Raw genomic sequence first — 27,883 nt, forward strand, 5'->3', positions numbered from 1 at the left:
TTCCACTGACATACTTAAAAAACATATATTACATTTATTTGCTTCATATTTACAAAGGTGGGGAGGAGAGTAAGATTGACCCCAAGCACACCCCCCACACCTGGATGGCCAGGCCCCTCACACTGCAGAGGCAGACACAGCTGGAAGGGACAGGATTTATGTTGCATACTTGAACTACAGCGAGTGTAAGACTGGTCCTATTTACAGGGCAGAAACACTACAGGTGGAGCATGGGGGAGGCAGAGCGAGCACCAGAGTCCTGGCCAGCGGGTACCAGCTTGCCGCCTTGCCCACCTCTCCCGAGGGATCTCCTCGGTCCCGCTGGGATTCTCTGGGAATCCAGGCCCGCTCACATGATGCTTGCTGGGGTGAAGACAGGGCCCAAACACAAGGTGTCTGTGATCTCCCAGCCGCAGGACAGGGGTTTGCACGTGTCCTCGGCATCCCGGTCCTCTTCCGCAGGCAGCAGCTGCCCTCGAAGCGCTTCCCTGAGCGCAAGAGACAAGTGCTGATGGCAGCTGCCAGGGCAACAGGGGCCTGGAGCTTCCTGTGGCCCCTGCTCCTATCGTCCTGAATACACACGGGACTCTCACCTGAATCCTAAGCCCAGACAAGAGCAAGGACAAGGGAGGCCTGTGCTCCTTGTCCTCACCCTTTCTCCCCTGTGGTCCCCACCACCTAATAAACAAAAGGTGCTCACATTTACTGAGATTTTCTGTGCATCAGGCATTGTGCCCTGTACTTGCCCCCCCCCCACCCCCGACCCCTAGGTTCATTCTCACCAAAGCACTGTAGGAAAACCAAACCACCTCTCTTTTCCCAGAAGAAACAGACTCAGAAAGCAGCACCCACTCAAGACTCCTTCCTGGCAGGTGGGGAGACTAGGACCGAGCCCGGCTCACATCACACCCCACGTTTAAGGCTTGAAAACTAGCCCATTGCCTGCCCCACCTCAGGGCCACAAACCAGGTCTTAACCCTCTCTCTCCTGTGGATGAGCAGTCTCACACCTGATCAGCTGCTCTGGCCACAGCCAGGAGCCTTGCCCCACCGTGCCCGGCTCCTAAAGCAGCCCACCCATTCACCTCTGTTTCTTGCTGGGATCCCGAATCTCCCCTGACCTGCTGCCCCTACAGACAGACACAGCGCAGAAGGCAGATTCTCCTCCTGCACTTCCAGCACCTTCCTGCCATGCTCAGAGTCCACGAGATTAGCTCCTGTGCACCACCAGTGCAACCACAGACCTCTCCTCGATAGCAGGGGCTCAATGTCTGCATCCCTGGCAGCCCTTCACCCTCCGCAGGACAGGGGACGTGGCTGGACCTCAAGGCGGCCAGGGAGGACACTCGGTGGGGAGGCAGCACAAGTGCCTCTGGGCTCCACCCTCCCTCTTCTATCCAGTTCCTCCCACTCATTTTCCACAAGTTCAGAACATTCCAGCCCCCCACAGGAACCAAGACCTCCCTCCTGGGCACTTCACAGACAGCAAAGCAGAGGCGGGGGACAGGGGGAGAGGCCCTGCGCCTTCATCTCCTTGTCTGTTAACATAGGTTGACCCAGTTTCCTAAAACCTTTCAATGGCTCCCGGCTGCCTTCAAGAACAGTTAGGCTTCCAGTGTTTTCACTCAGTCTTCCCTATATGCCACTACTTGAAGACGGACAGCTATTGGCAATTCTGTGACAGAACAGGGCCCTCTCAGGCCTCCTCACTTTTCAGCCACTCTCTTGGCTTCCTTGGGCACCTGGACTTCCAAGGCCTAGCTGAGTCCTGAGAAATTTCCAGTAACACCCTGGAGAGTATTCACAGCCCACCCTCCCCAGGGTCCTTCCCACTCTGCCAGGGTCTTCAGGTACAGATCTGCCCCTTGACTCCCGACAACATTACACACTCCTGTGCCCTCAGGGCCTGGCATAGAGTAAGCCTCAAAGCAAAACCTGTTAGAGGCATTTTTGACCTGGGAGACTTTCTGACACGCCCTCTTCCCTGTGGCAGTTGGTGGTGGTGACTGTCCGAAGCCTCATCCACCTGTAGCTGCTGATGACTCACAATGAAGCCTGCACGTTGTTCTAGGATTTTTAGCTTGGTCAAAATACACTTCTATGGCAAAAATGATGACATGGGCCTGACCTATGCCCTATACAGGGTAGAAACAACAAGCATGTCAAATGGATGAATGAGATGTATCTTTTCTGGTGCCTTGTCATCCCCTCTCCTGGGGGCTCTCAGGATACAGGCCTCACTTGGTTCTGAGAAACCTGCCCCTCCCAGCTTCTCTGCCCTCCAAGCACTATGATAGCCTGATACCAGCTGTGTGGCCTCCCTGGAAATGACGCTGACCCTCACAGAGATTTGTGGGGTGAAAAGGAAAGAACGTGACATGCCCAACACAAGGTCTGGCATGAGGGTTCCTCGGGCGTTGGCAATCTCAACCTCACACGCCTCTCGCCTCGTAGGACGCAGGCAAGATTGACATTACTCCCCATTCCTACATAGGAAGACAGAGCTCACTGGCCAGCAGATCTCTCTAGGTCACAGAGCTGCCACCTCGCTCTCAGTGCCACCCGCATCTGCTCACATTCTCTTCCTGCACCTACAGCGAGAACAGTCTTTAGAAAATGCCGACCAGACCAGAAAAGACCACGCTTCAAACCTGTGCTTGCACCCTCCATTCTTCACTCTATCTCCAAGGCCTCCTCAGGACTGGCCCTGCTTCCCCATACAGTCACAAGCAACCTCCATTGAGGAATACATCCCATTCCTTTCCGTCACTTGCCTTCTGCCTCTCACCTCCTCAGGGAGCAGGCTTGGGCCTCTGGCAGGGTTGGAGGTGTCCAGCACTACACCAGCCGTAGGACCGTGTGACCCCCTCCGGGACTCAGTCTCGCCTGTGCCCATAGGCAGGTGCCCAGCACAGGCTGTACCCAGGCGGCCAGGAGCTCCTTAGCTTCTGAGCTTTGTCTCCCTACTGCTCTGCCCAACTTGGCTCCCTCACCCCACTTGACAGCAGGACCCCCTTACCAGGCTAGCCGGGACATGGCATAAGTGATTCTGTAGGCCTGGGTCCCCCCGAGGAGGGACTTTCTGTCCATGGTGTAGGCACCCATGTTGTCAAAGACCAGCCAATCCCCTACGTGTAGTTGCGGCAGCCACAGGCCCTCAGCCACACAGTCAGAGCCATCAACTGCTGGGCCCCACAGGCTACTGCTGTATAGCGCTTGATCGTCGGGTGGTTTCTGTAGGAGAGAGGGGGGACGCTTCAGCCCCGGTGGACGTACCACAGCCCTCAGCACTTCTCCCCTCAAACACCTGCCAGCGCTCCCACAGCCAGCATGGGTGGTATTTAAGGACTGCCCGACCTCTCTGCGTGTGTGCTTTTACACTCTAATTCAGGTTCCAACACAAACAGGGTGACTTTGGGCAAGAGCATAAACTTCTCTGTGCCTCCGGTTGCTTGTTGGTAAAACAGGGATTAATACTGCCCGCTTTGTGGGGCTGAGAGAGGGCGAGTGGAGCAGTGCACGTAGACATTTAGAAGCAGCTGGCAGGGGCAAGAGTTCAAGTTCACACTAGTACCACTGCTGCTGCCGCCAGATCTGTGCCTCCAGCTGCACTGGCCTCTTTCAGAGCTTCGCTGTATCCTCCTGTGTGTAAGCCCTCCTATCAGCTCATTCCCAGCCTCTCTCCCAGCCCTGAAGCTTCCTCTTCCAGGATGTTTGGCCAGGAGACAGAAGCTGGAAGCCCACAGGAGAGCTTCTGAGCTTCACCCTGACTCAGGTCCCAGCCCATCAGGCTGTCCCTGAGTCAAACACACTGACTCCCACTTCAGGAAACCGAGGCTCTGAAGGCTAAGGATTTGCTCAAAGGCAAGATTTTTCTTTTTCTTTTTCTTTCTTTTTTTTTTTTTTTTTTTTTTTTTTTTTGAGACAAGGTTTCTCTGCATAGCCCTGGATGCTTGGAACTCTGTAGACCAGGCTGGCCTCGAACTCACAGAGCTCCACCTGCCTCTGGCTCTCGAGTGCTGGGATTAAAGGCATGTGCCACCACCACCCACCTAGCTCCATATTCTTATTTATAAGCTTCTGTAATAAGAGAGTTTAGCCTTGGATACTCTGATCCCTTTCCTGTAACCCCAGCCTCTAGATTAAGTTGATGGTCTAAGTGTTGAGGGACAGGTGCTGTGTGAGCACATCCACAAAACAGCCTCCCTCCGTGACAAGGAGAAAAGACACCACTTGGATTATAAATTAGCATCCCCTAAAGCTGTGTGTGATCCTTCGGTCAAAGGCGCAGCCTCATGCATGCTAGGCACAAACTCAGCTGCTGAGCTGCACACCAGCCCTTCTGTTTTATTTTTATTTGGAAACAGATCTCTGTGATTGCTCTCTGTCTCTCATTCTATTCGTTCGTGTATTCCCTCATGCACTGGTGTATGACTAGGCATGGAATCCAGGGCCTGGCACACACTACACACGTGCTCTACCTGGAGCTGTAACCGCAACTTGCTTCACTCTGTATGTCTCCCTCAGTTAGCCAAGCTGGCTCTGAACTCACTCCGTAGCCTAAATGGGCCTTGAACTTTGTTTCAGAAAGACTGCCTCAAAAATAGAAATAAGACATTAGGGAAGGGGTGGGAATACGGCACATGAGGACCTGGGTTCAGATCTTCAACCTACATATGCAGAGCCGGGCATGGCAGCACATATCTGTAATCTTGTGCTGGGAAGGCAGAGATGGGAGGATTCACGGCCAGCTGTTCTTGAGAGACCATATCTTGGGGGGGGGGGCACAGGGAAAGGTGGCGTACATGGCCTTGATGGGGGCCCCTACCCAATTCTGTAACTTCTTAAAGTAACTAATTCCTCCATATACCATGTAAAAATGTTTTCAATGGAAAACAAAATGAGTTACCAGGGCAACCCTCAACAAAAAATTGTGATCAAAATCCTGTTTGTGGAAGTATAGGCAGAGATCTGACAAGAAATTTCGGCTGCTCAGATTTATCTTATAGTCAAAGAACCACAATGCAGGTCTACAACTCAAACTCAATGGCCAGTACATGCCAAGCTGGCATGCAGCTACCTATTGCAGATTCTATGCTTGATTAAAACTACAGACAAAGCAAAGCCCCTCCACAGGTCGAATCTATTGAGCTAACCCTATATGGGCCTCACTTAGAACCAGAAGTGACTTCAGGAGTCAAAGGTCGACCTCCTCATTTTCCAAAGACAGAAACCAGAGCAGCCTCAGAGCCATTCAATAGCCTGCCTAGGATTTCTCTGCTGCCATGTGACAGAGCTGGCTCTTGAACCTGTTTTCTGACTGCAAGTCTAAGGCCTTCTATCATAGTTACTATTTTATACATCATGAGAAATTGCTGGCAGCAGCTATTAGAGTGGAGGGATTTGTATAGAAAATAAAGAAATAAAACGCTGCATTAGAGGCATTGCCTACCCAGCTAGAGAAACCATGAGTGAGACTGCCATGATGGCCTTTAGCAAAAGTGTGTGCTACTAAGCCTAACAACCTGTGTTCGGTCTCCAGGCCCCAGGTGGGGAAGGTAAGGTTCCTACAAGTTATCCTCTTGTTCGCGCACACACACTCTCTCTCTCTCTCTCTCTCTCTCTCTCACACACACACACACACACACACACACACAAGGAGTTGGGGAGATGACCAGAAGAAAACAGTAAGTCTTAGCAAGTCAGCATCTCTGCTCAAAGACAAAGGAAGTTTCCACTCACAAAAGTAATGGGAGCATTAGGTTATAAAATTATTGGACCTATTTGGGCCACACTAATACTTAATCAAGAAAAGCAATAAGACCCTAATGGAGAAATAAAATACATGAGCTGTACCCTCTCCTAGCTAGAAAGTGTTTAATAAAGCAGAAGAAAATTCCTCCCTAATTTGAAACAGGTTCAATGACTTACCCATAGAAATTGCCCAGATACTTTTCTTACCACTAGAAAGCATATAAAATAATTATGAGCTTATCAAATAATATCGATAAAATGATGGCATTGTGGGAAGTTAACTCCTAGAAAGCTACCCTTATACCGTGTGTAAAAGGACATCTGTGTGCTTGCCTGCCAGCTAGTGAGAGACAGTGTCAAGGCAAGTGGGCGGCTCACATCATGATCTCAGAACTCCAGGGGCTGCAGCAAGAGCGTCACACTCTGGCAGCCTGGCTGCGCAGTGACACTGCCAAAGAACAGGTGCTAAAACAAACTCAAAAGAAAAAGAGTCTCTTGAAAACTCCCCGTGTGGTCCACCGCAAGCACGTCCCGTTTCTTTCCTGTCTGGGGGTGACCAACATTGTGCTCAGCAGTTTAAAAAAAAAAAAAAGTGCTTCTAAGCAGGGCATGGTGGTACACACCTGTAATCCCAGCACTCAAGGAGGCAGAGGCAGGTGGATCTCTATGAGTTTGAGGCCAGCCTGGTCTACAAAGTGAGTCCAGGACAGCCAGGGCTACAGAGAAACCCTGTCTCGAAAACAAACAAACAAATATGCTTCTATGCATGTACCTAATGTCAAAGGATATGTTCCACTCTGCAGGCTTTTGACGGTGTGAAACTGTGGAGCATGGGCTCTCCACGACTTGCTTTCTTGTTGAAATTTTCACTCCCAGGATCCATCCCATGGACACCTGGGGCCACCGTTCACAAATGCGCTGCACGGGGCTGCCCATACGGAACACACAGACTGAGTCTCTCCATACCCTGCTGGCAAACATTAAGGACGCTTCTGGTGTTTTACGCTGTGCAGCTGCTAACGTTCTAAGATAGCTCCTGAAGCACACATGCCAAGAGTTGCCCTGCGAAACACCCCTGTGCCGGGGCGCCAGGACACATGCATTATCTGGTAATGTCAACGTGTTTCCGACACACACACACCAGCGGCTGTGTCTAGGACACCGCTATGGCACATCCTCACCTCCCTTCACACTACTGTCGGCAGGACAAAGGTGACATCTCACTTCTGTTTCGTTTGCATTCCCTCGGCTGCAGTGAGCAGCTTTCATTTTTCAGTCTGATTCTCCTCTTCCATGAACTGCCAGGCAATCTTTTTTTTAAAATAAGTTCTTCATTTAACAGAGGCAAATACCAGTCCTCAGGCAGGTACAGTGATCCCACTTGCATTCCCAGCACTCGGGAGGCAGGGGCAGGAAGACAGACAGCTGCAAGTTCAAAGCCAGCCTCATCTACATAGTGACCTCCAGGCCAGCTGGTGCCACATAGTAATAATACAAAATACAGACAGACAGACAACAGAGACAAATAAAGCTTTAAAGCCTTCCCCTGTGTAGTTTTCCCATGTTGACATAGTCTCTGTTTCACGTTTCTTTGCCCCTAGGTGGGCTCCCTTCCTGTGACATCACTGATGTTCAAATTTCAGGTCACTTTGCAGAGAGGAGCCATTCTTCAGTTCATAAGTTCCTTCCTCACGCACTTCCCTTCAGGTCCAGAGGTGGCAGTGTTTACCCCACTTAGCAATTAGCTGCCGTGTGTGTGTGTGTGTGTGTGTGTGTGTGTGTGTGTGTGTGTGTCTGTGTGTCTGTGTATAAAGAGAGAGAGAAGTTCTGGGACTTGAACCCATGTCTCAGACATGCTAAGCTCTATTACTGAGTTGCCATGAGCACGCAGTTTTATTTAAATACTGTTATTAGGTATTGGGTTAGGTAGATTGTTGTTTTAAGACACAGTCTTACTATACAGACTAGGCTGGACTCAAACTCACAATCCTTCCTCAGCTCTCTGTGTGCTGGGACTATAGGTGTGTGCCACCAAGCCCAGACAAGAAGGCTTTGAGCTATATGCATACCCTTGCATGTTCAGGTGAACGTGTGTGTACACACGGAAGCCGGAGGCCAACCTCTGCTGTCATCCTCAGGAGCCATCTATCTTAGATTCTGAGACACAGTCTCTGTGGTGGTTTAAATGAGAATGAAAAGGTCTCCCATAGGCTCGCATGCTGGAATGCTTGGTCCCCAGTTAGCAGAACTGTTTGCAAAGGACTAGGATATGTGGCCTTAGGAGTGGGAATATCCATGGCAGGCTCAGCCTCTCTCCTCATCCTCTCCTGCCTACCTGTCTGTCTCTCTCTCCCCCTTGGTCCCTCCCTCCCTCCCTCCTGGGGATGATGAGGATGTAAAGCCCTCACCTTCCACTCCAGTCCATGCCTGTCTGCTCCCTGCCATAGTGACCATAGACCATAGGCAAGCCCTCAATTAAATGTTTCCTTTTGTAAGAGTTGCCTTGGTCCTGTGTCTCTCCATAGGAACAGAGCAGTGACTGAGACAGTCTCTCACGGGGACCTGGGAACTTGGTGATTAGAGCAGGTTTTACCGGCTAGTAATCCTCAGGGCTCCACTTTCCGCTGCCTCCCCAGTGAAGGGACTTAGAAGCATGCACTACCACACCTGTTTTGGTTTTTTTGCACGAGGGTTGGGGACTAAACTCAGGTTCTCACGCATGTATAACAAGCACTTTACCAACTGAGCTGTTACCTCGAAGCACCTGTTACATGTAAACACTTTAAAATAATGCATATGCCGGTACCTCATAAATAGAAAGCACAATTGGGTGGGAAGAGGATTAGAGTAGAGTACGAGGGGATTTTATGAGAATCTTATGGTAAGGTTACATTTTGTTTCAAAAGGCCACTGAGAGAGCTGAAGAGATGGCTCAGAGGCTGAGAACATGTGCCTCTCTTCCAGAGGAACCAGGTTCGGTTCCAGCCACCCACAAGGCAGCGCACAAGTCTGTAACTCCAGTTCCTGGGAAAGCAGTGCCATCTTCTGGCCTCTGGTGGCACTGCATACATACGATACATAAACTGGTGTGCAGAAAAACACTCATACGCATAAAATAAAAATAGATCCTTGTAAAGGCATTGGCACCAAACGAGATAAAACAATAAATACAATCACAGTGTTTATATGAAAACAATAGTAAAGTATGTTTATTAAAGTATTTCGGATGAATTGGCCAACAAGAAAAGGACACTGTGCTTGCTGTGGAAAGGGCACAAGTGGTAACTGCATGTAAGATACTAGGAAAGTAATCTGGAACTATGTGAGCAGGGGGCCTAAAAATGACCCTAAACCTGGTAAGATTTTAGGGATAATTCATTAGAAAGTCATTCTTAAAAGCGCTTCCATCTTAACCATGTCAAGTGAGTCAGTCATGCAGGGCTCACTCTGAGAGGGAGGACAAGAATAACAAGAGCCCCGCAGTGCTCAAGCGGCTGGTGATACAGTGATCGCAAAGGAAGACAGTCATTTCACAGGAGCTTTTCCTCCGGCATGAGGCTAATCATCAGAGATGAATAAAGCATGACTCCCCCGCCCCCACCTCCAAGTGCCCCACAGCTTGCAGTGAGTACGCACTCCACCCTATTAAGTCCGAGACTCTGAACAGATACTTCACCCTTCTAAGGCCATTTTTTTCTCACTAGAAAAATGAGATCAGTAGTAACGTGTACCTTACAGGATTCTTGCTGAAATTAAGAGAGTAATTGACATAAGAAATGCTCAACACAGAACCCATGGCCATAAGCACGTGCTATCAACTGTCACCGATACCTACGTGATGCTCTCAGCACAGATGCACTGTATCAGAAAGAGAGAGCCTGGGCGATGAGCAGAGTTCGTAATGGCAGAGAGGCTCTTCCCCCCCACCCCTTTCTGAAAACTTCCTTTCAACTTGAAGTTGCCTACACATGTTTCCAACGTGGAATCAAACGAATCTGTTTGATTCCAGCAGTGACACAAGTCTGTGGCAGTCCCAGTTGTTCAGGAGGCCAAGGCAGGAGGCCAGCATGGGCAACCCAGCAAGAGCCTGTCTTTTAAAAAGTAGAGAGGAGCTGGGCACTGTGTCACATCCCAGCACTCAGGGAGGCAGAAGCAGGCTGATCTCTGTGAGTTCCAAGCCAGCCTGGTCTACAAAGTGAGTCCAGGACAGCCAAGGCTACACAGAGAAAACTTGTCTCAAAAAAACCTCAGGGTTGGGGGTGGGGGTGGGGAAATAATGATCTTGTCTGCAATGTGGTGAATGAATGGTAAGCAGGCAGGAGGAGGGGACGGAGAGGCACTAGGGGTCACTTCAGGGGCTCAAACAGTGGGTGGCCTGCGCAGTGATGACAGTAGGGAAGAACGAGATGAACTCAAAATGGATTTGGGATCTAAACACAAGAACTGTAGGTGTATTCCACAAGTGAAGACAGGGGAGGACCCAGCATGCTGTGGTGGCCACTAAGAGAAGGACCTACGGGTTGGAAATGAAGAGTTCAGATCTGAGTAAGTTTAGCCTGAGATGCACGTGAGACCCCAGAAGGGGGGAGGGGAGCTGGAGGCAGACAGATCAAAGAGCATACAAGTCTTGCAAGGGTGATGATCTGAGCTCTGGTGATCCTCCAGCTAGCTCCTGCACAACCTCTGTCCCAAGACTATGTGAGCCCCAGTCAGCACTGCACTGACCATGCAGATAGCCTCAGTTAAGGGTTGGTAGCCTGAAGGGGTAAACTGAGGCATCATCAGAGAAAGAACACAGACCATAGAGTCAGGAAGATCCTGGGATCAAAAACCCTGGCCGGACGGAATGGCAAGATTCCAGCCTTGTTCTCACTTTTCTGAGAAGATGATGAAGGGAACAGAGAGGAGGGCAGGAGGGCAAGCAGCTGTGAAAATCACTTGTAAGCTAAGTGTGGTGCCACAAATGAGAGGCCAGCCTCAGTGACAAGAGAAAAATCATGCTGCAAAAACAAAAACAAAAACAAAAAACCTTAAAAAGGCCTGGTCCACAGAAGGGAACTCATGCCATGCCTGGTACTGTAAACCAGATCAAAGGCTCGTGGCTTAAGGGGTCAGAGACTCCAGGGGGAAACCAATTACCATTGTCTTTCTAAACGGACATGCTGCCAAACTGCCTCCTAAATATTTGTCTATACCAGTGGTTCTCAACCTTCCTAATGCTTCGACCCTTTGATACAGCTCCTCATGCTGTGGTGACCCCCAACCAGAAAGTCATTTTGTTGCTACTTCATAACTGTAATGATGCTACTGTTATGAATCTTAATGTAAATATCTGATATGCAGGATATCTGGTATGTGACCCCTGTGAAAAGGGCCATTTGACCCCCAAAGGCGTCTCAACCCACAGGTTGAGAGCTGCTGTCTGTACCCAAGCATGCTGCCTGTGCTCCTCTCTGCAGTGAGCAGCGGTGCAGAGACTCCTAACTGGCTTTTCTGCTCATGGACTCATTAAAGGTGCGGTGACCTGCACCAGATCAACCAACATTCCAGCAGGCAGACCTCACTGGACGCCGTGGGTTATAAACAGGAGGGCGTGTGTGTGTGTGTGTGTGTGTGTGTGTGTGTGTGTGTGTGTGTGTGAACGTGGAGCAGCGTGTGTTGGGATGTGGGGCATGTTAAGAGGAAGGGATTGGGAGTACACATGGTCAAGGCATGTTATTTACATGTAGGAGACTATCAAAGAATAAATAAAACATGTTTTGTTTCGTTTTGTTTAAAGTAGGAAATGGGAACTGGAAGTAGCAAGCTACTAGGCTGACCCAGGCCAGCCTGGTCCCTAAATCTGAAGAGTAGCTGCACAAAAACGTAAAAACTGAGTTCCTCTTGAGCATCAGGGAAGCTTCCTCAGACCAGCAGGTGTGAGTGGAAAGTCCCACAAGGCCAACACACAATGTGTAGGCCCCCAATGAGGCAGAGATGGGCGCCCCTGCCTGCCATGGCATAAGGAGTAGGGAGAGCCTTGGGGAGATGCTGACGGCTGAGGATGTGGCGCCAGGCTTTTCCCACTCAGCCATGCCCACCAAAGCTGCTGGACGCCCATGCGCTTTGCTGCTCTTGTTCCCCTGGTCATGTGAAAACCCATTACAGGCAAACGTGCAGAGCAGGGATCACAGATGACTGCCAAGACACTCAGTGCTGGAAACAGGCAGTCAGGCAGCTAGGACTATATTGGTTGAAGTACTATGAAGCCACACACACACACACACACACACCAGCTGGGCACTATGGTGCACACTTGTAATCCCAGCACTGTGGACATCAGAAGCAGGAGGGTCACCATGAGTTTGAGGCCAGCCTGGTTTACTAAGTAAGTCCAGGACATCCAGGGCAACACAGAGAAACCCTGTCTCAAAAAAAAAAATTTTTTTTTAATATTTTTTAAGATGAGTCGATGGCACAGCAACAGCTCCGTCCCATATAAACGAAAAGGAAGATTAAGCAACAACAAAACCCCAATGTTATGAAAACAAGTACTTTGTGTTTTCTAAAAGAATAAAAAGAAATATAACATTCTGCAGAAGACTATGTAGCAATAATCTTCACCCTTGCTTTTTTCTATTATTATTGTTGTTATTATTATTACTATTGACAGGCTCTCCCTATGTAGCTTAGGCTGGCCTTGAACTCATAATACTTCTGCCTGGGCATCCTGAGGCTGAGGTTCCAAGAACATACCATGCCTAGATCTTTTGTCTATTGTTTTTAAGCCATTTTTAGTGTGTGTTGAACCTAGGGTCTCCCGCACATTAGGCAGGTTCCCACCACTGAGCTACACTCCCTCCTGAGAACACGGTTCAGTGATAGTCATGTCAGGACTCCGCATGCCTGAGGCCTCAGGTGTGAACCCTGGCAGCACAAAGCTGAATTAAATAAATAAGAGTTAGATAACAGAAAGAGCACAGGCACAGTCCGAGAGCACATTCGTGGGGGTTGGCTCACCTTCTGCGGGGTGGGGGTGGGGCAGGCATTGTCAAACATCACTGAGTTGAAGATCCCATAAACGCCCTCATCAAGGTGGTACACGGTGGTCTTAGGAGCTGAACTGGTTTCCTCTGCAAGGGAGGGAGAGAACAGGGGCCACACAAGCAGAATGTGAGGGGCCTGGGAGTCAGGAGCTAGCACTACTGTGGACCCGGTAAGGATAGAGCTGTGGGGCAAAGGGTCGCCCTTTCTTCAGTTATGGGATGGAACCCGCAACCACAGCCACTAAAAGCCATCTTTCTGGTGGCATGGATTCACTTCTGCGTTGGGAAGGCCCCCCCCCCCTTGCAACTGAGTCCTGGTGCCGTATTTCCCTTTTGCATCTAGAGGCCCTGGAGGCCCCATTAAAGCAGGCGAGCAGCTCACCCAACTCAGGACACCAGCAAGACAAGCCACTTGCTCAGAGGTGCATGACAGGGGGAGGCCTGTCAAGGTAAGAAACCTGGGGAATGCATGAGTGCACACGCATGCACACAAGCTGACACGCTGCCTGCAGCCCCCACGCAGCCAGCAAGCTCTGTCCCAGCAAGACCACACCACCGTGAGGCTCTCCAGCGTGGGGGTCCTGGAGCAGAGGGCAAAGCCCAAACCAGACTCACGGACACCTGTCACTCATGGGGCTCTGACAGAGCTACGGGAATCGCCATCTGTCTGGACGAGCAAAGAAGAGCGCTGCCGAGGTGGCTAGGGCGCGTGAGTGAGCTCTGGAACTTGAATACCAACCCTGTGACCCTGAACTGAGTGGCTGGACCTCTCCCTGCCTATGCTCTGTCCTCTGTGTCAACAAATACATTGTCATGAAGAAAGAACAGGCGAAAGAGCCTGAACTCTTAAGGAGACTGATGTGGGGTCAAATGCAAGCTCCCCTCTAGCTAACTATTAAGCAGTTCGCTTCCATTCTCTTTGACTCCATTTCCCATCTGCAGAATGAGCCCAATCAAATACCTATCCACCCTGAGGCTGGCTTTGTGCTCCATCTGCATAAAATACAAATACACCAGCGGATTAAGCCGTGGTTGGGGGTCGAATGACCCTTTCACAGGGGTCACCTAAGACCATCGCAAATATCAGATACTTACATGATGATTCGTAAGAGTAGCAAAATTACAGCTATGAAGTAGCAACAAAAACAACTTTATAGTTGGGGTCACCACCACGCGAGGAGCTACATTAAAGGGTCACGGCATTAGGAGAAGGCCGAGAATAAAGGGATTAGTCTTTGGGGTGAGGGGAACTGACTACAGCTTTCCCTACAGCAAACACCCATTCTCCAAAGGACCCCACCCCTGGTCGGCCCGCCACCGGCTCAGCTTCAGGGAAAGAGCCAGCTCTGCTGCCCGCCGGGCACCTACCCTCCCTGCTGGGCTGGTCCAGAAGAACCTCCTTCTTGGCAGCAATGCTGACTGCCACAGTGAAGGCAGAAGTCACGTAGTAGCGCCCCAGTTCAGCAAGGATGTCCACACCACAGCCCTCAGGGAAGTACAGGTCCAAGGCTGAGTTGATCACAGAGGCAATCTGGCAGAGAGGAACAAGCAAGCGGGACCATGGGATTTCGGGGGAAGAATTTGGCAGTTGCTAAGGTCCCAGCTGGAAGGCATGGTGGGGTTGGGGGGGTGGGGCTGATGACCTATCGGTTGTATAGCTCACTCACCCAGAAAATCAACCCCACAGAGAGAGGGGTATTCCATCCTGAAATGCTTGGCGCTCAGATCCCAGATTCCCTGGGCAGGGAGCCTTCCTTCATAACCAGCCAGCTTGTTAAATAGTAGGTTAGGTTCCAGAAGAAAGCAAACATGCCAAGCTAGATCTGTCATCAGGGTGGGTGAGCCCCATCACTGTGAACTTTTAGCAGCTCCTCTCATCCTTAGGCAAATACTATTTTTAATTATAAACATAGTTGGGTTATGTGGGTTTGGGGGGGTTGTTGTTATTTTGTTTTGTTTTGTTTTTACTCTTTATGGGAGAAGGGTTGGTAATTTGAGCTCAGGCCTCAAGCAGCTGGCCTTGAACTCCTGATCTTCCTACATCCACCTCCCAGGTGCTGAATTACAGGCGTGTAATACTACCCCAGTACATATATGGTATTTTTTAAAGAGGTATTCATTTTGTGTGCATCCGTGTTTTGTCTGTATCAAGTTGTCGGATCCCCTGGAACTGGGGTTACTGACAGCTACGAGCCCCCATGTGGGTGCTGGGAATTGAACTCAGGTCCTCTAGAAGAGCAGCCAGTGCTGCTAACCACTGAGCCATCTCTCCAGCCCCACAAGTATGTTTTTATAACCTGTTGCACTCAATGGACTCTGAATGTCCTGCCCACATGAATAAATGTTTTCACCACAGTCCGGCCAGTCTGAGCACTGGGAAGTCCACTAGACTTCTGCTATGTACAAGGCTGCAATTCTCAATCTCGAGGCTAATTCCTTGGGTGTCTGAGGTCTTCTTGGGGTCACTTTCCACACATAGAGACTTGCCTCACAGGTGGGAGGATGGGTGGGGGTAGTGACCTGATGGGACAAAGGTTGGTTTTCCTTCCCGGTCCTTCCCACCAGGTTTCTTATCAGCTCCTTGGCTGATAAGTAAGGCACATACTCAGACCATCAAAGAGCTCATGGCATATAAACATGCCTTGGCTGAGCCTCAAGCGCGTGGGCCGGCGTCAGGCAGAGTGGGGGCTCCAGCCTGCTCTGCTGTGGACTTGGGAAGTGACATAAACTCTATCAGCCCGGCTGAGCCACAGCACAGGGTTAGTAAACAGCGACCGAGTCCAGGGAAGCACTAAAGCCACAGGGTGTGACGTTCAGGCCAGACAGACTGGTCAGTGGCTCCCTGTGCCCGCTGCACCCTTCCCCCACTGCAAAGCGACGGCACAAGTTACCTCTTCAAATCTCACTTTGGCTCCCTCTAAGCCAGGAAAGCCGCCACCAAGGTCCAGAATGTTCATCGTGTGGCCCAGCTCGGCACCCATTTGAAAGACAAGCCGGGCATCTGCGATGGACTGGGCGTAGGCCTGAGGGTCAGGACAGCCACTGCCAATGTCAAAACTGGGAAGGGAAAAAAAGCCTCAGCTTACAATCAAGGTCCAGGTACCCCCATGTTACAGACACAATGACTGAGGCCTGGAACGCTGAATGGGCTACAAAGGGTCACATGGTAAGCTAGGAGTGGACAGGGGGCCACTTCCCCCACCTCTTCATGCTTCTCTGGAGAAGAACCTTCTGGGATGAGGGCTCAGATGCCAAGGTATCCAGTATATTCCTGTCAGCCAGCATGTGGCTACAGCAAGTCACTCAGCTTGCTCTGTTTAAGTCTCGCCATCTACAGGCTGGGGAGGAAAGCCCTTACTGCACAAGGGTGTGGAGAAGACACTCAGCGTGCAACCTGAAGTACAGAATAAATAAAACCAGAGAAGCGACCACAGCTATACCCTATCTCTGCGTGGAAAGACGCGTCTCCAGAACACGGTGACGCTGTGGCTTATAGGCGTGCCCAATTCTCACAAAGCCATATCCATGGGAGGAAGCTCCTGGGATAAGCTTTCGGGGGGCTGTGGGGAAGGATGCTGGGAAATCCTCCTCCTATCCTAAAGAGAGGACAGTGTCCAGTGGCAGAACTGCAGGCCCTTCGAGAGGCCCAGGATATCCATGAACAATTCCTGGAAAAAAGGTAAGGGGTTTGGCCTGGGCAGGGTGGCTGGATCCCCGTGCACACCTCACACCCACCACCTCCACGTGGCTCTTCTTGGCGTTTTCTAGCAGATGTCTGCAGGATTTCAGCGATGCCCCGAACCTGAGGCTCAGGTGACTCAGAGAGTGGGAGTCCTGGGTAGCGATGCATAGAACCATCCTGCGGAGAAACGCAGCACACCCCTACTGGGCGAGTCCCCAACCGCCACCCCCAGCCTCTCCTCTTTGGACTAGTGAGCTGGGAACCACACAGCCGAGACGCCACTGCGCCCACAGCCTTCCTAGGTTACCCTGAGTTGCCAATTGATTTCTGAGTCACCTGCCGGGTCCAGACCTCATCAGCCCTAACCCAGGGCAGCTCAGGTCTTTCTGCTTAACCTCATACCAGCCAGGTTTCCTAAGTTTGCTGACATACCACTCAAGAGCCAACCATGCATCAAACAAACTCCTAAAGAGAGTCCTCAAACATGAGGGGTGCTGCTCTTCGGGTGAACCAGAATGGCTCCTGGACACCCTACTATTTCCTCAGACCATCAAGGTGCTAGTCACAACCAGAGCAAAATATCCATCCTCACTCCATGACCCCACCCCATGACCAATATTATCCTGTCCTTCACCCACATGCTTGCACATGGTATATTCAAACAATACCACACTTGTCCGTATCCCTCCAGTGCTCCATGCTGCTTCCCCACACCCACATATTTGCTCGGCTGTTTATGCCTCCCCATATTTCACTCGTTCCTCAAGGCCAACTTCAAATCCCATATTTGAAGCTGTGACCTTGACCTCCATAACACCCTGCGCTTTTTCTACCTAGGGCTCTAACAGGTCTGCCCTGGATCTGGGTCCTCTCCAGGAGTACCCCCCATCCTCCTGGAAGTGTGGTGAAATCCAAGGAGCATCCAGGGTGGGGACCTCTCCCCAGCTCCCCACCCTCACCCAACAGCGCAGACTCCCTGCACGAGCGGTCCTCGGCTTACTTGGCACTGGGATGGCTCTTGACCACCTTAGCCAGCTCCACCTCGTTGTCGAAGCTCAGCAGGCTCACCCCATGCTTGGCAGCATACTTGATCTGTGCGATTTGCTTACAGGGGTTGGCACATATGATCTTACTGGCAGGGACGCCAATATGCTGGACCAACTCCATTTCTGCCTGTGAAGTTCCAAAGGTTGTGATGAGGAGGCCCCAGGGCCTGCTGGCCTGTGGAGCCCAGGAGAGCCAGATGAGGGACAAACGCATAACTGGTCACTGAGGCATCAACATACATGGGCCAGCTCTCTTTCTGTTGGTTGGTTGGTTGGTTTTTGGTTCTTTTGTTTTGTTTTGTTGTTTTGTTTTGTTTGAGACAGGCTTTCTCTGTGTAGCCCTGGCTGTCCTGGTCACTCTGTAGACGAGGCTGGCCTCAAACTCCGAGATCTGCCTACCTCTGCCTCCCAAGTGCTGGGGTTAAAGGCGTGTGCCACCACCAGGGCAGCTCTTTAGGACAGCGGATAGACAGCAATCACTTTGCATTCATTACCCATTCTCTGACGGCAGGGCCACCATGTTCAGACACAGGGGTGATACACCTGTACAGTCCTGGGAAGGTCCCTTTTCATAACAAAGACAGGTCATATTCGCACACTTATTCTAACTTCCTATCAGCAGAAAAAAATCTCATTCTACCACAATCAGTCTATTTATTCCAAAAATCCTTTAAAGGGAGGCACCCTGGGCTAAGGAGATGGCTCGGCAGTTAAGCACACTTGTTGCTCCCGCAGAGGACCTGATTCTGTTCCCAGCACCCACATGGTCTCACAACCATCCATTACACGCTAGTTACAAAGGATCCTCTGCAGGCACCAGGCATGCATGTGGTGCACCTACATACATGTAGGCAAAACATCCTTATGCATAAAAATAAAGGCATCATTAAAAACACACACAAACACACAAGAACACACCAAGGCAGTGTGCAGACCCACCAGCGTCTGACAAACTGACACCTTTAATGAAAGGTGCTTGGAAAATAGCATGAAGTGTCCTCAAATAATAATAATAAAAAAAAAAAGGTTGACAGCAGAAGAGGGAGTAGTTGGAAAGAGAAAGAGGACCCACTCAGGTTGGAGAGAGGAGAGATTTTTTTGTCCTTGTTTTTTTTTTTTTTTGGGGGGGGGGGGTTGAAAGAGGGTTTCTTTATGTACCCTCAGTTGTCCTGGACTCGCTTTGAGATCTGCCTGCCTCTGCCTCCCTGAGTGTTGGATTAGCCGAGCAGCACCACGCCCGCCTGAACTTCATTTTTTAAAGTACTTTATTATTATTGTGTGCGCACAGGCGTGTGTGGGTGCCGTGTGCACATGAGGAGGTCGGAGGACAACTGTGTAGTCAGATCCTCCATCCACCATGGAGCCGGACAAGGATGTCCCATGAAGCTGAGGATCAAACCCAGGCTTCTGTGTATGCCAGGCCAACGCCCTACCAAATGCTCTCTCCTTAGCCACTTCAGGTTTGGGGGTTCAAAGCATTGGGCCTCACCCCTAGCTCCTCCTCGTGTGCTTGCTGTGTCAGTGATATGGAGAGTCATGTGGGGGGTGTTAAGTAGCCATGTGCGCTGAGCACCTGCTGCAAGAAGGCCCTAAATGAGATGCTTTCCATAAAGTGCTAGAAAGCATTTCCTATAGAGTCATAGTGCTGACAGCCCCTGTGCTGTGCGGGGGGGGGTGGGGGGGGTATGAGAAGCCATGCAAGGCCAGCAATGTCTTAGCACACGCGCCCACATGCACTCACCCATGCATACAGGTGCACACAAAATAAATAAAATGTTATTTAAAAAAATAAAAAAAGAGGCTATTGGGAGGCAGAGGCAGGCAGATCTCCACGAGTTTGAATCCAGCCTGGTCTACAGAGCGAGTTTCAGGAAAGCCAGAACTACAGAGAGAAACCCTGTCTCAGAGAGAGAGGAAGGAGGAAGGAGGGAGGGAGGGAAAGACAGGAAGGAAGAAGGAAGGAAGGAAGGAAGGAAGAAGCTCTGCAACAAATAAAGCCAGCATCCAGAGTCAAGTGTGCCTCTCCATGAATAAGGGAGTCCGGAGACAGCCAGTTTGGGAACAAGATAGGAGAACTGAGAGCTGCTTGCAGCCACGGTGAGTCTAATTCTGACTGAGCAGCTTTCAACAGTAGCTGTTTCCATGCACTAATTCCTGTAAGGCTAATTCCTGTCAGATTTCAGTATTCACATCGAGGAACGATGAGTTCAGAGAGCTCCACCTACCTGTGGCAACAATAAGCCTGGAAGTGGGAGGCGTGGGACAGGGATCCAGCTCCAGAGCTGGACTTGTGGCTGCCACAGCCCACACCCCAGCTGCAGACCTGTCACGGAACCAAGCCTGGGTAAAGATGAAAATGTCCCCTCGCTCCCTACACAAGGTGAAAAGAGGGCCTGGGAGTTAAGTCACTGTGGTTGTAAATATTTAAACAATAAGCATCACTCAGGGAAGGCTTTCTCTATGTCAGCCACTGCATCCCAGTCATACACATCCTCATCTAATCTTCATAAATCACCTTATGAGGTAGAAACGAGGTTTTCAGGGTTAAGTCATTAATTCAACGTCCTTTAGCTTAATTGTCAGAGCTCAACCTACACTGACAGGCACCTCTTGAGCACCGATTAATTTGCCAGGCTGTGACAGGTGTTGAAGAGAATAAGTGGTGAATAAAGTAGATGGGGTCTCAGACTTTAGGGAGCTTTCAGGCTGCTGGGGCAGAGGCAGAGACAAATGCATGCGTGTTGAATAAAGGCAGAATGGCCAATGGGTTCAAGGTATCCTGTCATGAAACGGTACAGAATGCTACAGAATGAGCAGCCCTGGGTATGAAGGGCAAAAGACAGCCAAATGAGTCAGAAGAACAACCAGAGGCCCCGGCAGAAGCTCAGACAGGCCGGGGATGGTAGTTCAGCAGACCAAGCAGCCGCAGCACAGAGGTTCTAAGGCCTAACCCAGGGCTGAGAAAGCTGGAGTGGCCTGGGCGGGGTTCAGTGGCATGGGGATGATGAGGGCTGAGGATGTGGGGGGAGGCAGCACATTCCTTCCTAGGGACCAGGAAGCAGTGTGTGCGTTTACATGTTACCCTGTGTGGGGAAAACAACAGCTTCAGGAGTTCCAAGGAGAGATATGGCGGTCAGATGTGACAGCCAGATGTGACCAAGCACATCTGCAATACCAGCACTGTGGAGGTTTTGACAGGATTAGAAGTTCAACGCCAGCCTGGACTATTAGACTCTGTGAAAAGGAGGAAGGAAGGAAAGGAGGGAAGAAAGGAAAGAGGAAAGGTAGGAGGGAGGGATTGGGTCATTTTGCATTATTAAGTGAAAGGTCTAAGTGCTTATTCTGGCCACCTGAAGAAAGACTTCATTGGAGACTGGTCCATGCCTGTCACAATCACCTGGGAGAAATGACAAAGCCACACTAGAAAGGACAGAGACTGTTCTGGAGAGAGGATGGCATAGTGGATGTGGGGGTGAGGGTGTGAGACTGAACGCAGACTGAACGTCAAATGGGTGGACAGGTGTGAGGTAACCATTTAAGGAAGGGAGGGAGGCAACAGTGAATGGATGGTGTTTAAAGTGGCGAGGGAGCTTAAGACTGAGTCCAGAGGGCTGCGCCATTCCCAGCAGCAGGCCTCAGAGAAGCTAGCACCTAGGGCCTGCGCAGAGGCAAGAACAAGAAAAACACATACAGGATAAATCATCAAAAGTGTTCTCTGAGGGTAAAGGTGGGCCCAAAGACCCCTCTCTCTCCTCTCTCTCTTCTGCGTACTTCTGAAGACTTTTAAACTGGGAATTTATATAATCTTGGATCTTTTTTTAAAAGAATGTTTGCTGGGCTGAATACTGTTAAGAGATGATAAAGCAGAGTTCCCAAACATATTCATGCAGAAACCTCTCCAAAGCCAGCCGCATTAAAGCAACATGGGTGTTCTCCATATCGCAAGATGCCTGCTGTGCCTCCAGCCAGCTGTTCATGTGTTTCTAGATGCTAGACACCCCCCAAACCTGGAATGCACATTCTCTACGGAGGCATACAACCAGCATCCCTCGAGTTCTCTTTGACTGAACAAAACAATGTGTTACTGGAATATCCAGTAAGGAGTTATGGGGTAGTTTCTGTTTGCAATTTTTTTTTCTTGTTTTGAGCTGGGTTCTTGTTAACTAAGAACTCTGTCCAGTTCATAGTCACAACAATCCTCCTGCCTTCGCCTTCTGAGTGCTGCAATTACAAGCATGTGCCATTACTCTGGGCTTATATGATCACGTTTAAAGTAAGGTGGTCAATGAAATCTAGGAGCAGTGTCCATCTTCTAATCTCAGTGCGGCTACGAGTTTGAGGCAAGCCTGGGTTATATAGTCAGACTCTATTTAAAACTGAGGAGGAGGAGGAGGAGGAGAAGGAAGAAAAAGGAAGGAAGGAAGGAAGGAAGGAAGGAAGGAAGGAAGGAAGGAAGGAAGGAAGGAAGGAAGGAAGGAAGGAAGGAAGGAAGGAAGGAAGGAAGGAAGATCAAGTAATCAAATAAACTGGGTGTGGTGGTATGTGTCCCACTATAATCTCAGCACTCAAAAAGTGAATTTGAATTAAGAGGATCAAGAGTTCCCAGCCAGCATCAGTTGCATAAAATCCTGTCTAAATAAAAAATAAAATAAAATAAAATGGTCATTGCGTCCTCTCTGATCCCTGGGTACCTTGATAGAAGAAATTCTCAGGCAGGTCCAGCAGACAGCTCTGCTGAGTTCAGCCACAGGGGGGAGCAAGGGAGTGGGCTGGGGAATGCACTAATCCGGAAAGAAGCCAGGAGGCGGGATCAAAGACAGAAGTCTCTTGGGAAAGCAGCGGGAGGACGAGAGTGCAGCCTCGGCCTCTGACCGGACTGCTTGTCTATACATCCAGCCCTGCTGCTCATGCCAGGCTTTTGGTCTAAGTCCAGAAAGGTCACCCACTGTGACCTACCAGAAGAGGGCAGCCTCCACCCTTAAAATACCTAAAAGGGGTGGGTAGCAATGTAGACTGGCGGTAATGTCCTTGCCCGGTGCATGGTAAGCCTGAGTGGCAAGTACCAGCAGCCACCACTCGACTAAATCCACCAAGCAATGAAAGAGGACGTTTTCATCAGCCACGGGCCGGCACAGCCACCCTCTCCAAGGATCTTGGAAAAGGCAGCACCAACAGAGGCTGAAAGCATACTGACGGCCTCGAGCTGGCATCTCCCAGTGCATGACCCTAAGCAGGTGGCTGGACTTCTATGACTCACTTCCTTATATGTTAAACACGTATTCCGTGTTTAACTGTTGTCAGAATCCGGGCCAAAGAATGAACTCACGGAACTGTTACGAGAATAAAATGAGATCATTTGCCGGGCAGAGATCAACAGTGGTAGATACTTTCAGCACACCCATCTCTCCTGTCTTTGAAGTTTTTCTAAGACTCTGCACCCCACAGTTCTGTCCTTCAGCGGCCACCCCCTGAAGCTAGAGGACCAAACACCTCATTCCTGAGTCTCCAGAAGCTGGGGGATCTAATCAGTGACCTTTCACCCTATTTTGCAACCCTACTTCGGGGGAACCAAAGGGTCCTGCTCCTTCCTGCCTCTATAGGAAGACCCACTATGCTACAGGAACCATGCTACAGGAGGCAAGCAGGGAGAGCAAAGCCTTCCACCTCACTGGGCTTCATGGCAGACACATACAGAACAGGGCATGCAAAGAACAAGAGGAGAGCCCTCAACCACAAAGAGTGATCAATAGTTGACCTGCCTGAGTTTACCTGCCTGCTCATCTCCCACCCCAGAACAAACATTTTCCTTCCCCGGAATCACTCTAGCCCCAGTCTTGGCCAGGCTAGCTCTCCTTTCTCCTCCGAGAATTCTTTCCAGGACTCTATTCCCATCGCCCAGCCACATTGCTGATCTCCTCAGAACAGCCATTACCAGTCATCAAGAAAATGATGGTGCTGACATCACAAGTAATGCCTAGCACACTTGCTTCCACCTCAGGGCCTGGCCCTAACCTCTGCCTGCAACGTCCTTCCTCTAGCTCTCCACCTGGCTCAGTCTTCGGCCTCATTCAAGCGTGAAGCCAAATCTCAGAGAATCCTTCCTTAGACAACCATCTAAAAGCACAGTCCAGCCAGGAGTGCTGATGTGAATCCTCCTGGAATCCCAGCATTTAGACAGCTGAAACAGGAGGCCTGGGAGGGCAAAGCCAGGCTGTGGTAAAGAGTGAGCTGTAGACGATGGTCCACAGGGACTGACACTGCTTCGGAGCAGACCAAGAACAATCCCCTCAGCCAGCTTTGCTACGTCCCACCTACGACATCACGTATTTTCATTAAGTTTTTTTTTAAAAAGCACCATAAACAGCCGGGTGCAGTGCCGCACGCCTGTGATCCCAGCGCTCAGGGAGGCAGAGGCAGGCAGGTCTCTGTGAATTCGAGGCTAGCCTGGTCTACAAAGTGTGTCCAGGACAAAGTGAGTCCAGGACAGTCAAGGCTACACAGAGAAACCCTGCCTCAGGGAGAAAAAAAAAAAAAAGCCACCATAAAAGGAGGACTTTTTAAATTGTTTTACTCACAGTTAAATTCCCACCCAGAATAGTATTTTGTTGAGTGAGCGAATGAGATAGACTTGAGTGAGAAGGCTTTTAATCGAGCACAAACAGAACAAAACTCGCTAAATGAGCAGCGTGTGTCTGGCTCGGTGCCACACTGTGAGCCCCGCCCCGACAGCCACTGCTACACCATAACTCATGACTACAGACGGCAAGTAAGCAAAGCCCATCAAAAGCCACCAGGGGGGAAGTAAAAGAGCAGAAATCAAATTAGGAAGACAGCCTGCAGCAACAAAACTCTGAGAGGATTAGACTGAAAAACACAGTCACACGTTAAGCTTATAAAGGGAAAAAAAAGTTCAACAGCATAGCAGTGGTTTTGTTTTGTTTTAATTACAGGATTAGCACCTACCGCTCTAGGCTAAGACATTTTAAAACTGCTATTTAATTTAATTTTTAAATGATAAAAAAAAAGCTAAAATATGTGTATTTCTTTAAAAAGAAAAAAAAAATAGCCTGGTATGGTGATATATCCCAGCACTTGGGAGGGTGAAAGTTAGGAGAATCAGGAGTTCAAAGCCGGCCGGCCTCAGCTATATATTGAGTTTAAAGTCAGCCTGGCCTACATGAATCCCTATCTTAAGGGGGAAATATATATAAATAATAAAACAGAAAGATAAATTCAAGACCATTGAAAAGGTGACCCCTATGTCCAGAGACATCTCTGGTTTCTTTTTGGAACTTCAGAGCTGACACATTCCATGCTCATTTCCTTCTCCCTCCTCCCTGGAGCCTCTTCTTCTCTTGAGAAGGCCATGGTCAATCAAAGGTCCCTCCTCTTCCCCGGAGTCACCAAAACCAGGAGGGTACTTGGAGGAGCATCAGGGCCATGTGCACGGGAGGGGCAGAGGAGCTCACCTTGCTGGCACAGCTGAAGCCCAGCCCCAGCTCAGCCAGGACCTTCAGCACACCCAGGCTGCTGTTGCACCTGACAGCATAAAATGGCCGGACTCGAGGCAGGTACTTCAGAAAGCAGAAGTGCTTCCTCACCACAGCACCCAGGTCAGCCACGAAGAAGGCAGCCACCTTGCCCTGCACAGCAAGAGGCGAACGGATGTGAGACCTGGCTCCCTCTCAGGGCCACCTCTCAAGTATTGCCTCCAACACCCTGCTGTAGCTTTCTGAGGCGCCCACCTCCTCCAGGAGGATGGAAGGCAATCTCAGGCTGACATTTAAGGCGGCGTGAGCAACTCCAGCCCCTCCTCTCAGCTAAAGCCAACTATACACACTGTCCCTCTTTCCCACTCCTGAGCCTGTGTTCCCACCATGCCCTCTGCTGGGTTTGGCAGATTCCCAATCTACTGTCATTTGGCCTAAATGCTACCCCCTCATTTATACATATGTGTGTGTAATAACTATAGTATATATCATAATGTATAGTTTAAATATATACTAACACATATTATTTTAATCCATAACACTTAATGTTCTGGCTGCATTCTGCATGTCCTTTCAAAGCAGAACTGTATATACAGCTGTCTGCTCCCACAATGGGCAGACGCAGCTGTGGCTTGCAGCGCACTGCCACTGACACACAGGTGCTCATCCCACTTGCAAGCCATGCTTGGTCCTCACAGACATGGATGAGGCTGTGATGAACCCTTCCTGGGACTCATTTTCCTTTTCAAGTAACGCCTTTTTTTTTTTTTTTTTTAATGGATATCCACTTGGTGTCCAACATAATAATTAAGGGGCAGGGAAGGCCAAAGACCTTGAAAGGGCTTGGATCTAGAAGAGAAATAGCCCTTAAGTAAGTACAAGTCCCTTCAATAAATGCTAGATGGGACTCTCTACAAAATAGGTTAGTGGCCATGGAGATAGGAAATACAAAACCAGCCAGAAGCAAATCAGGAAAAAAAAGGCAACAGTGATGGGAGGGGACACGAGAGCTGAGTAAAGGGGAGAGAGATGCCCCAGAGGGCACAGCCCAGAAAAGAGACAGTAAAACAGCATACACGGCAATCCTGCTCTAACGGAGCAAAGTGCAAGACTGGGGGTCTAAAGCCGGAAGCGCGGCTGTGGAGGCTGATTGGCTCTTGTGGCAGTGGGGAGCCGGGGTAGGATTCCGCTTTGGAGGAGAGTTGCAGGAGGTGAGAAAAACAGGAGGCCGTGGGGGCTTGGGAGAGATGAGGACCAACTACAAACGGAGGTTCTCCCATGAAGCTCCTAGAGCCTTCAAGGTGAACTGCACAGAGGTGAGGACGCCTAGACAGGAGAGGAGAGAGCAGGAAGTGGAAACTCCTGGGTTCTCACCTGAATGTGGTGCTGCTGCTCTTTTCTCAAGGCGGGGAACACAGGGGTGGCAAATGTGGGGGGGGGGAGAATTGGGGATAAAAGGAGGCAGTCTATACATATCAAGTACCCGAAAGCAAATTAGAGCACGGGGGGGGGGGGGGGTTTCTCCTACCAGAGGACCCACAACCCCATTCCCGTTCCCTCACCGTGGTGGCCTCTGAGGCCCCCAGAGTGAGTTCCTCCAGCAGATCCCGGGTGCTGAAGCCCTCTTCCACCATCACAAAGTCCGATTCACTCAGATAGCCAGCCATGCTGAGCAGGAGGCGCCCAGGGGCTCGATGGAACTGCTGCCTTGGAGCACCGCTGGCTGCCTTGGCCACCGCCTTAGAAAGTATGCAACACACTGCGGGGAGAGGGAGATGGAGGGGACGGTCGCGGGGCAGGCTGCATCCCTCACCTCCCAAGGCCTGGATTCCCTGCCCAGTCATGCTCTGACCTCCCCCAGCCTGAGAAGCGGAGGTTCGCTGGGAACCGTGATGTTGTGTCTGCTAGAGCCTCAATTACCCCCATCTGTTAAATGGGATTGCTCTGGAGCTCCTCTCCAGTTCTGAAATTTGGGGTTGGAAAGAAAAGAGCAAGCGTAGGAAACAGATCTGAGAAATCTAGGTGGGGAAATCTTGAGGGCTGGGGGCGCCTCCAGTCCCGACCACGCCTACCTAAAGGGCCCAAAACGCTGAACTTGAGTTCGCCTCTGCTCTCTGCTGCATGCATGACCTTAGGTCAGTTTCCCCGTTTATAAAAGGTTGGTTCTGACACTCTAAGGATGCTCTAAGAGCCACGGGTGAGTTCCCGCGGGACCCCTCTCTCGAGCGCAAGGCGAGGGGTCCCGCGCCCCAGCCCCAGACCTCCTTACCAAGCCCCGTCCTCCTTCGCGGGGGCCAGAGCCAGGCGCGCTGCTAGGGGGGCTCGCCGGTGACCTCGAAACTTGTGCAACACCCCGAGGAGGAGTGGCAGTTGCGGAGCCGAGGCCCCTGCTGAGAGGAGGCAAGGGGGGCCCCCCGGGGAGCGGGTCAGCGCCCAAAGCCGAGGGCGCCCGCTCCCCGAGGCTCCCCCCAGCCAACCCCTGCACTCGCCTTAAAACGCATTTACACGGCTTCGGCCCATAGGTCTCCCCAGCCAGTGAACCGGATCCTCTGCGCCTCCGCCCGCTCGCTCGCTCCCCCGGGCTCCGGCCCCGCGGCCTGCGCCCCGCGCGCCCAGCAGCCACCGACCCCACGCCCCGCCTTGCGCCCGGTCGCTCGCTTATATAAGGGCCCCCGAGCCCCGCCCCCGGTGCCCTGGCCCCGCCCCTGACCGCCCCGTAGCCCTGGCAACCGGGTGCCGCCAGCCCATTGGTCAGTTCGGACATAAAGCATTCAGCCCCGCCGGGCAGCTCCGCAAAGCCGCGTGGTTGGGCTGCCGCCCGGCCGGTGTCCGCGGAGGTTCACGCGGGGAAATCCTTGGAGTTTCAGGCGTTTCCGTGCTCGGAGCC

At 50.8% G+C, this 27,883-nt stretch overlaps 1 protein-coding gene across 4 annotated transcripts; it reads right to left on the reverse strand.

Moving 5' to 3' along the window:
* Positions 1 to 17: 17 nt before the first annotated feature.
* On the reverse strand, positions 18 to 27,611 carry Azin2 (antizyme inhibitor 2). 4 transcript variants are annotated; one of them, XM_055610806.1, is made up of 10 exons: positions 27,486 to 27,611; positions 27,266 to 27,386; positions 24,976 to 25,149; positions 17,461 to 17,633; positions 16,503 to 16,637; positions 15,670 to 15,835; positions 14,147 to 14,309; positions 12,753 to 12,865; positions 3,019 to 3,233; positions 273 to 488 (listed from the first exon to the last, which is right to left on the reverse strand). In XM_055610806.1, exons 4-10 carry the CDS (start codon positions 17,625 to 17,627, stop codon positions 350 to 352), a joined length of 1,098 nt encoding a protein of 365 aa, XP_055466781.1. In that variant the 5' UTR covers positions 17,628 to 17,633; positions 24,976 to 25,149; positions 27,266 to 27,386; positions 27,486 to 27,611; the 3' UTR covers positions 273 to 349. The 4 variants fall into 4 exon arrangements, with proteins under 4 accessions (XP_055466779.1, XP_055466781.1, XP_055466780.1 ...); XM_055610805.1 differs by adding an exon at positions 26,559 to 26,755 and having other exon boundaries at positions 27,266 to 27,611; XM_055610803.1 differs by lacking the exons at positions 27,266 to 27,386; positions 27,486 to 27,611 and adding exons at positions 26,073 to 26,322; positions 26,559 to 26,618.
* Between the last annotated feature and the right edge of the window lie 272 nt (positions 27,612 to 27,883).

Source organism: Psammomys obesus, unplaced genomic scaffold (genome assembly GCF_907164565.1).
Source record: "Psammomys obesus unplaced genomic scaffold, mPsaObe1.curated_primary_1811, whole genome shotgun sequence".
NCBI classification, from domain to species: domain Eukaryota; kingdom Metazoa; phylum Chordata; class Mammalia; order Rodentia; family Muridae; genus Psammomys; species Psammomys obesus.

What these genes read in the sequence shown, in the direction of transcription:
- Azin2 (XM_055610803.1), bottom strand. Translation starts at nt 26,276, where the DNA reads ATGGGAGAACCTCCGTTTGTAGTTGGTCCTCATCTCTCCCAAGCCCCC. An exon ending in GCTTCAGCTGTGCCAGCAAG is followed by an intron (nt 17,634 to 24,975) that starts GTGAGCTCCTCT and finishes GGAACTTCACAG; the next exon opens with GCAGAAATGGAGTTGGTCCA. An exon ending in GCCATGTCCCGGCTAGCCTG is followed by an intron (nt 489 to 3,018) that starts GTAAGGGGGTCC and finishes TCTTGCGCTCAG; the next exon opens with GGAAGCGCTTCGAGGGCAGC.